The 19459-nt window shown below is 28.3% G+C and overlaps 1 protein-coding gene across 1 annotated transcript; it reads right to left on the minus strand.

Annotated features, from left to right (window-relative positions):
* Window positions 1-4776: 4776 nt before the first annotated feature.
* LOC132938187 (jerky protein homolog-like) lies at window positions 4777-16470 on the minus strand. Its single transcript, XM_061004890.1, has 4 exons — window positions 14968-16470; window positions 6346-6411; window positions 5985-6113; window positions 4777-4842 (listed from the first exon to the last, which is right to left on the minus strand). The coding sequence occupies exons 1-4, from the start codon at window positions 16468-16470 to the stop codon at window positions 4777-4779; spliced, it is 1764 nt and encodes a 587-aa protein (XP_060860873.1).
* Window positions 16471-19459: the final 2989 nt, after the last annotated feature.

The raw sequence follows: 19459 nt of genomic DNA on the forward strand, positions 1-19459 counted from the left end.
AGTTTACGAAAGGTTTTTGTTGTGATATAAATCAAAATAAAAGAAGAATTTTAATAATATTCACGCTAAATGCTAATATAATATATGCCTATTATAACAATTATTATATACTAATAATATATAGGTACAATTTTGTCATACAAAAATCAGTGCCGCATTTAGACATTGTGCGCTCCGGTGCAAAAAAAAAAATTGGCACCCCCTAAGCCCCGGTGAAAAAAAAATTGCTCCCCCCTCCTAAGGGGCCTAGCCATGGAAAATATGGGAGATAAAACCTCATTAAACTTTTAGATTTTGAGCAAAGAAAAGAATATTAGTTTAACAATGTGTGCTTTTTTTTAAAAATATTGTTTAGTAATATTGCTTGATCCTCTCTCCGCAATGATACATTTGAAGTTATGTCACTTAAACCTTGCTTATAATAAAATTCATTGTATAAGTTGTTTTTTTTAACATATTTAAGCAGGTACTAAAATTGTATAAAACTATGCAAATTTATATTTTATATTTTTTTGTATATAGCATTTTATAAAAATAATGTAACTATATAATATAATATTTAAATTTTTCTTCTACTATGTAGTGTTGCAAATTAATTACTTCTTAGAAATGTAGTAATCTTGAATTACTTGATTTAAGGTTTTACATATTTTAAACTATTTATTTTTGCATATTTTTATTATGTTAGGTTAATAGGTTAACTCTGATTAATACATAGGTAGATATAACTTATATTGTAACTTGTAAGTATAATTTATGTTAGACATAAGACATGTAGTGTTTCTATATTTACTTTCAACTGTTGAGGTTTTTTCACCAAACAAGTCTTGAATTTTTTTAACGTTGTTAACAACATTAAGTTGTTTTGTGTGTTTTACGTTGTTTTAAAGTTTTTTTACGATTTTGACTACCACTTAGCTGCGGTGGCGGTAAAATTGTGTCCGGACTCATTTTGCCGTAACCGCTACCGCCACCGCCAACCTTGACCGCTGCGGTGTGTGGGGACTGGGGACCTTATTATACTAAATTATTTTGTATAATACTGTTATTAAAATAATTAAAATTATAAAATTTTAATAATTCACAAGCAAACAAATTTCTGCCCACAAAATTTGGCACCCCCAAAATACTGACATCCGGGGCAGTTGAACCCAGTAAATAAACATAACAAAAAAATGACAAAAATATACGTACAAATCATATAATGTGCTATAACATGGGTATGATACTATATCAATTTTTTACTTAATATTTTAATCCTTTTTTACAATATCCTATTAGTTACTCAAACTTAATCCATGTTTCAATTTTTTTTTACCACTTTATGGATGACATCCTTCGGTGTAGTCAAACCTTTCATTTTTCCATTTTTCCATAACCAAACACACAAATAAAAAGCAATCGCTCATAACAATATTAATCGGTTTCGTTCTTTGTCGGTTCTAATATGTCTTCATAATAATAGTAAAATGACGACTGAATCAGCCATAACTGGATAACGGATTAATTATGATATTTATACTATGGAATAGCTGTACAACGACCGTAATAAAATTGTGCACTTGTGGGATTGAAAATGCTTGAATATGCAGCCTTTGTTCACTTTTAAAGGTTAATAAATATTGCTCGTAGTTTACGTCGTAATGAACTACTCATCTATGCTTGATCGTTTACCGATAATAGCGGGGAGGTAACCGCCGAATAAATTAAAGGCCGTGTACCGTAATTGCCTACACAACGCGCCGGCTTACGGATATAAGATGTAATATTATTATATCAAATTGTCACCGTATAAAAATAAAATCAATACTTCTTACCGTTATAAAAAATATTAATTTTTTTATTTTATTGGATTTATTGCAAATTTATATTAGTGATAACTAGGATTCGGGACTTCTTGCATTTGTATGTTTTTTGTAGTGGTCGTAGTACATTCTAATTTCTAAGTGAGTTATAAATTTGTTTTATGAAATGACGAATTTAAATACTTAGTTTGAATTTGCATATTTTTGCATATTTTTGCATATTTTGTCATATTTTAAGGAAAGCACATATTTGAGCAATTTTTAGCATATTTGGACATATTTCACATTTTTATATTTTTATAAACGTAAAATTGTCGGGAAAAAATCATAATTGGATGGTCGTAGTCTGTCGTATCTAACACGTACGTCTGTTTACGATGATAGTCTCGTTATCGCTTACTTATCTCTACAATATCCTATAAACTACTTAAGCTTAATCCGTGTTTCAATTTTTTTTTTCCACTTTATGGATGACATCCTTCGGTGTAGTCATAACTTTCATTTTTCCATTTTTCCATAACCGAACACAAAAATAAAAAACAATCGCTCATAACAATACTAATCGATTTTGTTCTTTGTCAGTTTTAATCTGTCTTCATAACAATAGTAAAATGACGACTGAATCAGCCATATCTGGATAATGGATTAATTATTATAATTATACTATAGAATAGCTATATAAAACGACTGTAGTTGTGCACTTGTGCGATTGAAAATGCTCGAATATGCAGCCTTTGTTCACTTTTAAAGGTTAATAAATATTGTTCGTAGCTTACGTCGTAATGAACTACTCGTCTATGCTTGATCGTTTACCGATAATAGCGGGGAGGTTACCGCCGAATAAATTAAAGACCGTGTACCGAAATTGCCTACACAACGCGCCGGCTTACGGATATAAGATGTAATATTAATATATCAAATTGTCACCGTATAAAAATAAAATCAATATTTCTTACCGTTATAAAAATGGTGTAAAAATGAATTGTTGTCTTAATATTGATATACAAGAGAACAGAATAAATAACAATACAAAATACAGAAATATTTTAATGTTGAACAAATATGAACTGAGTTTTGAATAAACGCTTATCATTTTTCGTGATGGGGTTTAATTAGTGGCATATTTAGAAGGGGGAAGGTGGAAATTTCCCTGGGGAGCCAAATTCTGTGTCCTCAAAAGGGGGGACCGTCACCAGACGTTATAGCAAAAAAAAATTATTTATTTTTTTATTTTATTGGATTAGTCGAAAATTTATATTAGTGATAACTGATAAGTGATAACCTGTAACTTTCCTATAATATCTTTTACATTTCTATACTTATTTCTATATAATAGTATAAATTATATTATGTATAATGAATTTTATTATATTGTTATAAAAACATCTTACATCTAAAATTATAATTTGTTTTATTTGATTATAAAGGTTGACTTTTTTATTGGGAAAAAATGGAGTAGTAATGGTAAAATTAAAGTGTTCTTTTATCAGTGGAAGTACAAATGCAATAAGGGGAAAATATACAATTGTACATTTGTACACCAATTTTTTTTTTTCGATTTTATTTAAAATTTTTCAATACCGGAATTAGGAAATTTCGATTTCGGTTTCGATTTTGTACACCGGTTACACAATTTTTTCCGGTTTTGTTTTTTGATTTTGTTTTCGGTTTCAGTTTTTAAACGGCTTATACCGGTTACTAAAATCGGTTTCAAGGCCTGGACTATTTACATTCATTCTTAAAAATTGGAAACCGGTATTAACTTTAAAACCGAAACCAAAAAAATTGGATATCGGTATTATAATTAAAAAACAAAACAAAACATTTTTTAACTTGTTAAGTTAAGTTATTTTAAAATAATAAAGTTAAGTAAGTTAAAAGATACTCGTATTTTTTTCATTAACTCGTTTAGTTAAAAGTTAACTTTGAAAAAAAGTAACTTAACTTATTGTAAAGTTAAAGTTTGCTTATTTTGTAAAAATAAAAAATACTAGAAATATAGTATGGTTTATTAGATAGTTTTTCTTTACTCACTAGAAAATTATTGGGTAAATTTAAATGATACATCAAAGTAAAAACTCATTCAAACATTTACATTGTTCTTCGGAAGAATTGTTATATCTCAGATATTCTCGGATTCTAAGACTCAAAATGTTAGTCTACTCTAATAATTGGTTGCTTAAACATATTGACTGCATTATGTGAATAAAGTGAGTTTTTATAAAGCTATAAAGTTAGATATACATTATAGTTATAAAATTTGTGTAAAAATGAACTGTTGTCTTTATATTGATATTCAAAGTATTAACTATAATATTATATAAATAAAATCGTTTGAAATAAAAAATTAAAAATAATCGTCAAAATGGGATAGGATTCCTACTACATCGTTGTCCGGAAATATAGGATATACAATTACATTACTACATATCCGAGAATTGAATCATCGATAAGATTTCTTTATAAAAATCCATCCCGATAAACGATAAGCGTTAATTCAAGACTCAGTCCATATTTGTTCAACATTAAAATATTTCTGTATTTCGTATTGTTATTTATTCTGCTCTCTTGTATATCAATATAAAGAAAACAATTCATTTTTACAACGGTAAGAAATATTGATTTTATTTATATACCGTGACAATTTGATCCGTTTTTCGTCGGGGCAAATAATATGATCTATTTTGCAAAATATGCTTCGATTTTCAACATTCAGGGTGTAATTCATGTATACTTTGCGGGAAGAGGATGTTATTGTATGTTACCTATGATGTTATTTGATTATTGAGTTTAACGATGTTATACTTTTAAATATTTTTTTAAATTTTGATTTCCGTAAAACGTTGTTTAACGTAATAAATAAACTAAAAATTGTAAATTTATCGTAAATTACATTTTTTGCTTGATTAATACTGACGTACCTACGTAAACTATGAATTTTTTGAAATTCATGGGGTTATGCTAATTTCAATCATCCTTGAGTAGAATTGTTTAGTGTTAGTTTAGCTTTTGGTGTTAAGTCAACAACTTCAATAAACTAGAATGTTATAAATATATTCACAATACGTATTACTTAAACTAAATGATTTTCGGATCACTAAAATCAAAAATATAAATGATTTAGAAAATGTGTTTTAGCTACTCCGATTCAAGGCGGGATAGGTTTTACGTGTAAAAGTGTCTAGATTAATAAAACTATTTCAATCGTTAAAGATAATATTTTTTCATTTTTTTTTTACGTGATAAAATTTCTGATAACAAGTTTGAGTTTGTCATGAAATTCTCTTGCAAACGACTTTCTTATATTTTTAAATTCAATATAATCAAAATAATATAGAAAGTATAGTATACCATATAATATTATATATTATTATTACTATTAAAAAAAAAAACATTACACAATATAATATATTACTATTTTCTACTAAATTTAAGTTATATTCAATATCAAGTTTTTATTTATTTTACATACAATACAGGCATTTTTCCAATTTCCAATTATTAATATTTAGTACAGTTATTTAAAAATACATTTTTACAGTTAAAAATTATAATGCAAATTACCAGCTTTTATTTTTGTAGTCATTGCCAAAGTTTTTAAAAATACATACTCAATATTATACGTTTATACAAATATTATTATCTACTAAAAACTATTTAAAAAAAAGCATTACACAGTATAATATATTGCTATTTTTTATAAAAATTAAGTTAAGTTATCAAAATACATTTACAAAAACTATTATTTTTTAAAATGTCTACACATGCTTTTTACAAACTCGTACCTAGTAATTTTGCCAGATCTTTATAAAAGTATACGTTTTTCATTGTATTCTTGTATTTCCATCGTCTTTCTGTCTTTTGTTTTTTTGGGATTTTCAACACTATTCATTTTGATATACGTTTCTGTCTGGATGTCATTGCGTAAAATATTTAACCAACTTATGATTGATTTAGAGTTGAATAATAGTATTTATTGAAATATGAATGAAAAGATTCACACGCATTTGTTGTGAGCTGGATGCTCGTTGAATTGCATGCCCATAATGTTGGATTAAGGACACTGTCCTCAGAAATATAATTTTGTACTAAATAATCGCAAAACTTAACTAATTTTATTACATAAAAATGTTTAGTTTTTCAAGAAAAAATTATAATATTTTTTATTTAATCATTTACCAACACAAATGGTTCATTTCTTGTAGTAAAAGTGGTTTCTGGTGTATTTAAAGCCATATGTGATTCAGTTATGGTAGTCGGAATAATGGGAAGAACTTTACGCCTACTTCTGTAAATTGATTTTCTAACCTACAAGAATTATGATTATGTCGAAGATGGTCGTGTTTAAAATATCCTCTTCATTTACCACCTTAGATTTAGATGTGTATAATGTAGCCTGAACACGTACGTTTCACGCATCGCCAACAAATTTCATCAGTGCTTAAATATTTTGAAGCGAAATTGTATTTCTATTTATTAAAAACCACCATGTCTTTATCTCGCTTACTTTTTATAAAGAGACCAAGCACCAGTCTTTTACCTGATCTGTAGCAAGACCTACCCGGGCAGACTTGCGCATTTCAGGTAGAAATTTCCACATCCTAACCTATTGGACAGTATTTATATCGGTCAATAGTGTAATAGTTACTGTATTCTGTCATTGCACTGATCATATATCTGTCGCAGTTCATGGGCCAATAGTCGGAGTATTCTGGCATTGCACCGACTGTCATACCGTTCAGTAGATTCCTCTCCCCCGTTGTGCGTCACTTTACTATCGCGGACCTCTCGTAGTAAACTCAAATGTATATTTATTCTACTGTAAAAATTAAAAACTAATTCGTTATTATAACAACATCCAGTGTTTCTCTTTTATAAATCTCAAATTATTAATACAATATTTCCAATCCACTACACTTGTATTATATTTTCAAATTATAGTTTTGAATTACTGTCAAAATTACGAGTATTAGCCGCATATAGCAATATAATATAGCCGCGTGAATCGTGAATAACATACTATTTATTGAATATAATTTTATTTTAATGTATATAAGTTTTTTATGTAATGGAGTTCATAGTGATTTTACAATTTTATGATTTGTATAATGTTGTACGTTATCAAATTAGTTGTATTAACGTAAGATTTCGGACATAATTTGTATTATTATTTTTTTTATAATATCCATTTTACATTTATAGGATTTAAATTTTGATTTTAAACTACTAGAAACCTGTCATCGTTAGCGCGAATGTGTAATTGACCCAAGAACACGAAATATTAGTTAGGTATTTATTATTACCTATCTACACATTAGAAACATATACATAATTGTTGAATTTTAATTTTGAAAAAATTGGGAGAGGGGGGCTTACTTTAAAATTGGGAGTGCTATTACGCTCTAGGCTCCCACCCTAGATAATTGCGCCTATGTAACTATTTTTAGACATCATTATGTTCGTTTCAAATTTTTTTTTAGAATTAAAATCAGAAAACGTTATCTGTCTTTAATTTTGTCAATACAATAAGTAAGTTGCCATAAAATGCATTTATTCGTGATTATAATGTTATAATAATATTTTTAAACAAACAATTGATGTCTGGGTTAAGGCGTCGGTTGCGACCCACACCAGCGCCGGTTCGAACCCGGCCGAGGAGTCATGTTGTCCGGAGAGAAGTGCAGCCATCCCACACCCGGGCATGGCAGATACCTACGAGTGCCTAATAAAAAATCTGCTTAACCAAAACATACACGTGTTTACAAACTTACAATTTCTCCCCTACAAACCAAAAAACAAACAGCTAATGGCCTTGGTTGCCGGGCTTCGTGATCAATTAAAAAAAAATAAAATATTGTCAGTGACAAATAATACTTATTAATATGTACAATGAGGCACTGTTCAGATACACTGTAACGGTTCGCAACCACTATAATATCATAATAATGACGTATTATAAATATAGGTACCTATAATTATTTATTATTGATCATTTCCCCGTAACACGAACACAATATTACAAAAATCGCTTATTAAAATATACCTAATTCAACAATAATATTTAAATACTTATTATATTTATATCTAGGTACAACTGCAGGCTGTATTGACTGTGTTTACATAGGTACTATGCAGGGAAATAGAAAAAACAATGTTATTTGACTACTGATTAATGTAAATTTAATTTATTTAATTAAAATTATTATTTTAAGGTACAATTAATGTTGGTTATACTGTAGTTGTGTGTGTTTGCCGTTATTTCCTACTCATGTGTAATGGTCATCGGTTATGGAAAATAACAATACAAAACACGGAAATTATTTAATGTTGAAAACTATACGAACTGAGTTTAGACTAAATGTGTTTTGATTTTTTTTATGGGTTTTTATAGAACATCTTATGTTCTTGTTGATTATGCTTGTTGATTCAGTTATTCTATTACAGAATTGATCATATCTATTTGATAACATTTATTATTCTTATATTTAAATGTAGCCGATTTGATAAAATATTTTGTTAGATCCATGTCATTTTCACCAAAATATGTTTATTTTATTATTTTCCAAACAAAATATTTATACTAGTTTTGTACTATTTATGGTCATTTGAAATATGAAAAAAAAATTATTATGTCAATAAAAATGTTTCCATTTATGTTTGAAAATTTTAAATTTTGGTACAAAATTCCTCATAAGTTTTTATCACAATTACTAATATAAGCTGACAGACTGTATTCGCTCATGATCGTTTTTGGTATTAGACATTGGCCATTACTTATTTGACGTGCAAGACATTCATTATTTAAAATATATATTTAAAAATGTAGAGAAGCTGTTTTCATGTAAATTTCATGACGAATAATTCAATCAGGTTTTTAAAAACTTTTAGGTAATTATAATTATAAATAATTTATAAAACATTTTCAAAAGTATTTCTTATACTCTATAAATGTTTTAACACTGTTCAAACACTTCGAAGGCTTTGAAGAAGACTGAGAAGAACCCATGTCGTTGGTAAACTAAAACAAAATTATGAGATCGTTAAATTGTATATTTATTTATTACAAACATCAAAATGTATTATACCTTATTGGTAAGACAATAATTATTGATGTATATTATGCATTATATTTTTAGGATTACTAGGTATATATGCAGTTGTAAGTGTCGAATAAAACAAATGTTTAAATATATTATGTAAACAGAATCGCTCTAACATACAAAATAATGCACTTAATTTAATTTATCTTAAACAATTAATATTGAACCAAAAAATACGTTTTATTATTATTTAATTTTCCATCGTAATCTCGATTTTTACGTCATACGGAACTGCTCGAAAAATTAAGATAAATATTATTTAATAAGGTAAAAACAGCGCACTGCAAACAAAATTATTTTTTCCCGTAAAATAATAAAATAGGATTTTAGTGTTAAATATTCCCTAAAACTCGAGAACGATTGAAATTATCATAACCCGAACAATGCGAAATAGTTTTATATCCTTAATTTATATACATATCAGAATGGTTAATTATGTAAAAAATACCAATAAAATAAATTTTTGAAAAATAATTATAATTTATTACCTACTTGTAATGTAAAATGAAATCAAAAATGAAATTAATTTTCAAAACTATAATAACGTTAAACGAAAAAAATCATATAGCATTTCTCAAAAATATAATTTTATATCGTTTTTGTAATGGGTGATTTTACTCAAATATTACTTAAAACATAATATAAAAAGTGATTCTTCGTTAATGTGTTTTGTCTATGTTGCGATTGAGCCACAGAGAGAAAACAAATAGTGCACTGACATCCTTTTAAGACTATAATTCACATTTATGTGATTATGTGGTTAAAAAAGATTGAAAATTTAATAGAAGACTCCTATAGTATAATGTTTCAAAGGCAGATGAAATATATTAAAAATCCAGTCACAATTTTTTTTATAAGAATTTAAAGTTTAAATATTGACAAAATACGTAAAATGACGAACATTTGCAAATTATTTTGAGTTAGAAATTCATAAAAAAATTTTCTTTTTAAAACTAAGATTAGAAAATGTAATACAAGATTCCTCATAAGTTTTTCTGCTCTTATCAAAAAAATAATGTCCACAAGCAAATCAAATTAAATTTTAATGAGCGTTTGGAGTTCATATTTTTACAACATTTGATATTCACTCGATATCTTATATAACGATTTTCTTATTTTGTTGTAATTAAAAAACGAATGACTGTATATACTTGGAAATTTCACTGAATGTTTATATTAGCATTTTCTATACACCATACAATTTTCAAAATAATATGACTCATTTGGAGCTGTTTACAAACGTTGTCTGTTTTCAATTTTTTTAGTTTTTTATCTATAAATATTAATGGTAAATATAAATTTAATATATTGTTACAATAGCAGTTGAAAAATATTAAAAATACATAAACACTATTTTATTTATAAGCATTTATAGTTCGAATTTTGACAAATTTTATCGAATTTAAAATTTAATAATTATTTTGTAGTTAAAACTCAAGCGATAACACAAAAGACTTGAAAATATAATAAAACCATAAAATCTTATCGTCAAACATACCTATGCCCAACTACCTACTCTCTGAAAACTGTTTTCCAAGGCATTGTTATCAATTAAAACAGACAATTTAATTACTGTTGAAAGTGAAGCTTGACGAACTAATGACTTTAGTATTAATACAATAAGTAATAACACGACTATATTATGATTATGTATAATATAATATATAAGTAACGTACAACTTGGACAATTATCTGTGACTATACACACCGTATGACAGTGTCCGTGTGAGTGAGTATTACATACATCAAAGGCCCTATATATATATATGCACATTTTTAGGTCTTCCCGTATCCCTATATAATATAGAAGGGGATAGTAAAATTTTTGCACAGCTATATCGTAACTGTATAATTATCTATCAGAAATTACAATGTACACGCACGTGTGTTTACATGGTTTAAATATTAATATTAATTGTATATTTCAACATTTACCTATAAAAAACAATTGCCATATGTATTTAAAAAAAAGTTGTTTGATTGAAAAATGATCTAAGTGTACAAATAGTGTTGTAAAATTAACACCCGTCAATTTTTTTTTACAATTTATTACAAATATCATTAAATTTAATATACTTACTAATTTTTCTTATACAATGATATTATATTATTGAATTCAGATTGAACACCATCCATTACAGTGACTGACTTTTAACCTACTGTACAGCAGAGCGACAACCACTTGCCTATCTTTTTTACGTTAATATTTATTTATTTATTTTTTAACCTTTCGTATTGTCTAATAAATGTTTTGATGTCTCCTTGTCCGGAAAAACTATTGGGTTTAATTATCATTTTTTCCATGTTGTGTTTTATGTTCTAAATTATTTAATTTTTCAGGTGTGCTTTCTATTACAAATTTTGAGTTGCTAAAGAAGATGGTATTTAAGTTCGATTCAGTTTTAATTGGACTTTCGATATCTTCGTATATGTGTTCTTTTTTGTTGATTCGTTAGGATTTAAGTTAATTAAATTGTTATAATTACTGTCGGAGGTTTGCTCTTACAGGGTGTTACCACTGGGTATCTTCCCTAATCTAACTACTCATGCCATATTTTACCTTTCATATATCAAACCTACTTATTATACAAAAAGCATGTATAGATTGTAGATTTCTTCAAATAAATAAAAAAAAAAAAAAAAAAAAAAAGGTTTGCTCTTAACTATTTTGATATAAGGTATTACTAGTGTCCAAAATTTTGTCTGCCTGAATCATTAATTTATTTGCGTTAATTTCAAAATCGTGTTAGTAATTGATTTATTTTTAGTAATATTACTTGTTTCCGGACTTGAATCGCTTAAGTTACTTTGTATGAGTAAATCTTTAATGTTGATTTTATCTTTTATTGAATTTTCTTGAACTTCGTATTTTTGTCATTCGCTTAAGGTTTCTTCAATGTCGTCTAATTCTGTGATCCCTTTATAATATTTTGATAATCTAGCCCTTAGATTATCTACGGTTCCTACGCTTTTTAATTGTTTAAATTTGCATAGGTCAATAAGTTCTGATTTTTTTATGTGAATATTTATCGCTTACACTACCAGAAATTGTACAGTTAATCGCACTTCACTTGTACAATAAAATAAATATATTGGTGTACTCACAAGGTACAAGCGTTTCTTTTTCCGTAAGAAAAAATGTATCGAACGCATATGTGTTACTCACTCGGAATACACACGCACAAAATTGCGTTCTGTGTTTCTACTGCACCCAAAACACGCAAAAAGTATATTTTACTTTAACAGGTTTTATTATATTAGAACTCCTTACAAAAATAGTAATATCAGCTTGAATAATATTTAATATAATATTTTATATTAAAATATTATTTAAAAAGTTGACTGTTTTTGACTATACAATTGTGAATTGAATTTGTAATGAAAAGATTTGCACGAATTAGTTGTACAATAAATACGATTGCTTTCTCTGCCCAAATTTCTGGTAATAATGTTGAATCATATTGTCAATATAATTTTCTACTAAAAATCAAATTAACTTTTAACCTTATAAGTTACTATTTTTTCAAGATTAACGTGTTAACTTTATTTTATTTCAAAAATATCTAAATTAAGTTAATTTTGGTCCGAAGAATAATGCAAATGTTTGAATGAGTTTTTACTTTGATGTATCATTTTAAATTTCCCCAGTAATTTTTTCGAGCGTAAAGAAAAACAATCTAATAAATCATATTATGTTTCTGGTTTTTTTTTTAACTTTACACTAAGTTAAGTTACTTTTTTTTCAAAGTTAACTTTTAACTTAACGAGCTGTGTAAATTAGTAATCACATAATAATGAAATAAAAAACTATGAGTCATTAAATACCATGTATAAAAATAAGTTGTAATTTCGAAGTCGTACATATAGTTTATGACTTTTGATCGGAAATGATCGATTATTTTTTAACTTTAAACTTAATTAAATGTTGACATTTTTGGTACCTACTTCAATGGGCAGCACTCATTTCGCCCAAAATCAACCTTTCCCGTTTCGACCAAAGCTATTTTAGTCGTTTTCAAATTAATTTGGCTATGATTTTTAAATAATATAGAATGTATAGTATACCATATAATATTATATACTATAATTACTATTTAAAAAAAAAAAACATTATACCATATAATATATTACTATTTTCTACTAAAATTAAGTTATATTCAATATCAAGTTTTTATTTATTTTACATACAAACAGGCATTTTCCCAATTTACAATTAATATTTAGTACAGTTATTTAAAAATACATTTTTACAGTTAAAAATTACAATACAAATAACCAGATTTTATTTTTGTAGTCATTGCCAAATTTTTTAAAAATACATACTCAATATTATACGTTTATACAAATATTATTATCTACTAAATACTATTTAAAAAAAAGCATTACACAGTATAATATATTGTTATTTTTTATAAAAATTAAGTTAAGTTATCAAAATACATTTACAAAAACTATTATTTTTTAAAATTTCTACACATGCTTTTTACAAACTCGTACCTAGTAATTTTGCCAGATCTTTATAAAAGTATACGTTTTTCATTCTATTCTTGTCTTTCCTTCGTCTTTCTGTCTTTTGTTTTTTTGGGATTTTCAACACTATTCATTTTGATATACGTTTCTGTCTGGATGTCATTGCGTAAAATATTTAACCAAGTTATGATTGATTTAGAGTTGAATAATAGTATTAATTGAAATATGAATGAAAAGATTCACACGGGTTTAGCAATAATAAATAGTTTTCGCTGATTTTGATATCTAACGATAGGGTTTAATCCGTATTAATTTTCAATTAATGCTAATTTTGATGTCGGACGATAGAATTTATTATATTATATTGGTGATTAATTTATTTGCGTTAATTTCAAAATCGTGTTAGTAATTGATTTATTTTTAGTAATATTACTTGTTTCCGGACTTGAATCGCTTAAGTTACTTTGTATGAGTAAATCTTTAATGTTGATTTTATCTTTTATTGAATTTTCTTGAACATCGTATTTTTGTCATTCGCTTAAGGTTTCTTCAATGTCGTCTAATTCTGTGATCCCTTTATAATATTTTGATAATCTAGCCCTTAGATTGTCTACGGTTCCTACGCTTTTTAATTGTTTAGATTTGCATAGATCAATAAGTTCTGATTTTTTTATGTGAATATGTATCTGTTAATTTAGTAATTTTCGAACCTAAGGCTATAAGCTATTCGTCATTCATATCATATTAAGATTTAATTGAATTAAAGATTAAATTTGTAATGAAGGAGGTTGATTTTTATTAATATATTTATACTTAACAATAACTACTTAATTTTTGAATAATTTAAGAATTAAAATTAAAATATTTTTTGAAATAAACTAAATACAATTTTGAAAGACGAAAGAAAATTAAACTAATAAAAAAACTATTTAAATTATTAAAAACCAAATCTACAATCCTAATATTAATATATGAGTATATTACAAAACGTTGCTCACCTTGGCGTATATGTGTAGACGCACGGTTAGCAAAATTGTACTCACGCGGCACAAACGTTGCTTGTCGGCTAATCGCTTGTCGGTAAGACAAAAATCGAACGCGTATTTATTAGTTAATCGGTATACACGCACACAATTGCGTCCTGTGTTTCTACTGCACCCAAAACTCTTATAACTGTTTTTTTAACTTTTAAAGCACTAACAATTTTGGTCTCGCTTACACTACCAGAAATTGTACAGTTAATCGCACTTCACTTGTACAATAAAATAAATATACAGTAGAACCTCGATAGTCCGGACGAATTTAGACCGAGCATCGTCCGGATTATCGATTTTCCGGATTACCGGAGGTTTTTCAAAATTACCTACTCAAATGACTAAGATTTTATTTTTAATTTCGCCATCTTTATATTTATTGCATTTTAAATTACAAGAATAATAATTAAATTAAATTAAAACTAAACTAATGAATTACAAAAAAAAATGTTTATAATAATATGTATGTAGAACTTAAGACGTATAGTAATCGGTAATTTTTTTCTGAATAATACTTTTAATTTTCATTTCAAAAGCGAGTTCTCTTAATTGACGTACCAACAAAATATCAGTGCTATCCATGTTCTCATCTTCTGCCCATTGCAATACAGTATTCAGTGCATTCACAGCTTCTGAAGGAGAAACTTTACTTGTACTGATTGAGCCACTTTCATCCTCGTCGTCAATATCATCCTCTTTTGCTGCAATTTGTAGAATTTGATCATCAGTTAAGATTTCATGATTCGCTAAATCTTCGTCTGCGCCACGGCAAGCCCATTCCTGTGCTTGAGAATCAGACATTTTATTCGTACATGTTTCCTGTATCTGGTTTATGAGCGTAGAAAGTTGAATGTCATCGATTTCAACAACTTTGTCGATTTCATTTTCTGCTTGGAAAGGAAGTAAGTGTTTCCACGATTTCTTTATGAGCATTGGCGGGACCAATTTCCAACAATTTGCAAGACTGAAAACTACGTCTTTTAAATTTATGGCCTTTAGAGCATCAACAAGGTTTTCACCATGCACCGGATCAGCAAGAACATTAACTAAGAGAGACTTACGATAGTTTAATTTAATATTCTGAATTACATTTTGATCCATCGGTTGAATAAGCGCTGTAGTATTAGGAGGTAAAAACATTGCAAAAATGTTGCCATCATCACTACGTAATTCTTCTGCTGATGGATGTCCAGGGCAATTATCCAACAATAATAAAGCTTTTGGAGGTAAATTTACATTTAAAAGGTGCTCACGAACTATAGGAACAAATTGTTTTTGAAACCAGTCTAAAAATAAAACACGAGTGACCCAAGCATTTTTTTGTCCACGATAGCATACGGGAAGGTTAACTGATTTAAACGCACGTGGTTTTTGTGCAGTCCCAATAACGAGCAAAGGCAGCTTATGAGTTCCACTTGCATTAGCACAAGGCATGAATGTTATTCGAGCTTTAATAATTTTTCTCCCAGGGGCGTTTTTCTCATGACTTGATGCTAATGTATGCTCTGGTAACATTCGCCAGAATAAACCGGATTCATCAGCGTTATAAATTTGTTCTAGGTCCAAATTGTTTTCATTTATGACTCGCTGTAACTCATTTCGAAATGGTTCGATTGATGCTTCGTCACACGAAAGTTTCTCACCCGTTATTTTAAGGCGCCTAATACCATGACGATGTTTAAAATTGTCTAGCCAACCTTTACTAGCAGTGAAACCATCTTCCTTCTTTGTTATTTCACGGTGAAATAAACGTGCTTTTTCGCAAATTATTTCACCACTTATCGGAATGTGTTGTCTCCGCTGTTGCATAAACCACATAAATAAAGCATTTTCGAGAACAAGATTTTCCGGCTGTTTTAAAGTTTTACGTGTGCCTGGACCACGTTCAGTTGTGCTGACAAACTTCATAATTTTGTCTTTATTTTTTTTTATGTCACCAACAGTCGATTTACCTATTCCGTACTTCTCAGCAATTATACCATAGTTCTGGCCATTTTCTATTAGCTTAATTATTTCAATTTTTTGATCTAAAGTCAAAGTTACGTGTTTACGAGGAGCCATTGTAACAAACAAGAATAATAACCACTCGACAAGAAAGAAGTAAACGAACTGACTATCGGGTATCGATTTATTATGTACTAGGAACAGCAGGTAATAAAAATGACAAAATTGTATTTGTCGATAACAATATCTTATAGATTAATTGGGTTGCGGGAATTCTCGTAAAATCTATTTACGAACAAATGGAATTTTGCCGTCCGGATTACCGCGTTCACCGGATTATCGGGGGTCCGGACTATCGAGGCTCTACTGTATTGGTGTACTCACAAGGTACAAGCGTTTCTTTTTCCGTAAGAAAAAATGTATCGAACGCATATGTGTTACTCACTCGGAATACACACGCACAAAATTGCGTTCTGTGTTTCTACTGCACCCAAAACACGCAAAAAGTATATTTTACTTTAACAGGTAAAAACACTAAACTTGATTTGGGTTTTACTACCCGAAACGTACACGATTGTCGTACTTTGCTTGTACAAAAAAAAATTGGTGTGCCTAGGGAATTTTTCCCAGACCACACGTAAAAACTGTTGTACTTCTCGTACATAAACAATTCGAAAAATTAAACGTGCCAAGGTTGAGGTACCAGGACACACGCACAAAAAAAAAACAGCCCGTGAATAAGAACCCTGTTGGGCGCCACTTTGGTATCACCCGTATTAGACAATACTCGGTAAACCAACTATACGCCTTACCCTCGTATTCTCTAGTTAATGACACTCTCTAAAGTTAATTAGAATTGCACTGTTATCTCGTTGAGGTACGATGGTATGCGCTTGTCAATTCTTAGTTCGTTCCTATCTAGTTGAAATGACTCAAAGATTACATATACCTTGGCACTATTTAGTTTAATAAAACTTCATTGACACATAGTACGTATATGCCGGCGCTGCTCCGATAAAAGGTAAGAACGTAAGAAAGACCAAAATAATGTTTAACTCGGGTTTTCAGGTCGGAAAAACTTGTATTGTATTAAAACAAACATAAATAAAACACTTAGCAAATTCAGATAGCCTAGCCCGTATTACGATCGGCGTTTCACACGCACGTCGTACCTATGTCCTCACCGAATCACTCAGCGACAAAGGGGCCCCCGTGCCTGCGCGTGCGGTGGTGTTATATAGAAAATATTATTGGCCCCTCAGCACATATTGCTTTGCTTCCTAACTAAAAACTTGCACAATACTTTTGAAAAATTTATACCCTTTATTTTTTTGTTGAAGTTGCAATATTTTTGTTTTTACTACTTCTCCTTTTTCTCCAGGTATCTGCTCATGTTGTGTAAAAGTTGTTTCGATAATATTTATCATATCAACTAAGGGACCAAACTTTCGATATTTGTAACAATTTAAAGAAAATTAGTTTTAGTAAAAATCATTTTTTCATCTACAGAAATCCAAATATTATTTTCACCAATTTCATTTTTAATTTTCGTTAAAGTATTATAGTAGCTCGGCTAGAGATAATTTTTACGTATCTCACTTTCATCTGGTATATATTTGCCAGTGTATTTCTCAAAAAAATGTACGAAATTGAGGAACTTGCATTTTATACCAAGGTATAATAGCTGCTACTAAGGCTAGACAAAAATCATTGTTAAAATCTTTTAAGTTGTTTTCATTGGGAGTAGCTTCTGATAAAAATAATTGTTTTTATGAAGTATTTAATTTACGTTTTAAACCATTTTTGTGAACATTAGTATGTACATGTTGTGTTACCTGTGATTTTTTGGTACAAGGAATATTTCTGTCACAAACTTGACAAAAAATTGTTGCACCATCTGTCGTGAAAACCGTTTGTAGTTATTGTATGACGAAATCCATTGAGCACATAAACTTTTTAAACTGCTTGAAGTTTTCAGCATATTTGTATGTTATGGTAATATGAGACGATTGGAAAGACAATATTATGTAAGCAATAATATATCACACTCAGATATAAACACGAGACGTGACGGACGACTAGTAGACGACAAAATAGTCGTGACAGCTAACGAAATAACCAATGTGCTATCGCAATCGATAAGGAATACCATAATAACATAGGCCATTACTTATTTGACGTGCAAGACATTCATTATTTAAAATATATATTTAAAAATGTAAAGAAGCAGTTTTCATGTAAATTTCATGACGAATAATTCAATCAGGTTCTTAGAATTTTTAGGTAATTATAATTATAAATTATTTATAAAATATTTTCAAAAGTAATTCTTACACTCTATAAATGTTTAAGCACTGTTCAAACACTGTAGTATGTACGATTAGTATTTCGGTCAAGATTGGACTTAGGTTTATAGATAATTGTACCTATTCAAAAACGCACAAAATACAAATTGAAGTATTTTTAATAAACAGAAAATAATATAATTTAAAATAAACGCACTAAATGATGTGAATATTATATACATATAATTGAAATTGAAACCAATGTCTTCGACTGATATACAAAAGATAAAACATCTATAAAATATTACCTCAAGTCACGTTGTGTAAATTGAACGTCATATTTTATTACATGCATGAATTAGGTACAATTATTGTAGTTGTGATTATTAAGACATAATAATATATTTAATACAATTTTATTTATTTCTTTAATTATTATAGTATAACGATATTATATAATGGTATAATAATAATTATAATATAACTTAATAATATAATATAATATTGAATATAGTTTTGATGACTCTATGGTTTAGGTCTTTAGGAGACATCGGTTTGACATCATCATTGCGCTGTGCCGGCGGAAACGTTTTATTTGGTTTCGTGGTTCTGGCACCCGCAGGTTTGAAATTCATCGCAAAATACACACTAGTTATTGTCATAAACTATTCGAATTTGTAAACCTTCTTCCATTGTCCAACTTAAATTTGTTCACTGCGTTTTGACGGTCGTTGATGACTGTTAACAATCTTTCGAAGAAGAAGATTTAAAAGAAGAAGGATTGTAAGAATAAAACTTGGGAGAAGTTGAAAAAGAATAAT

This window comes from Metopolophium dirhodum, chromosome 1 (genome assembly GCF_019925205.1).
Source record: "Metopolophium dirhodum isolate CAU chromosome 1, ASM1992520v1, whole genome shotgun sequence".
NCBI classification, from domain to species: Eukaryota; Metazoa; Arthropoda; class Insecta; order Hemiptera; family Aphididae; genus Metopolophium; species Metopolophium dirhodum.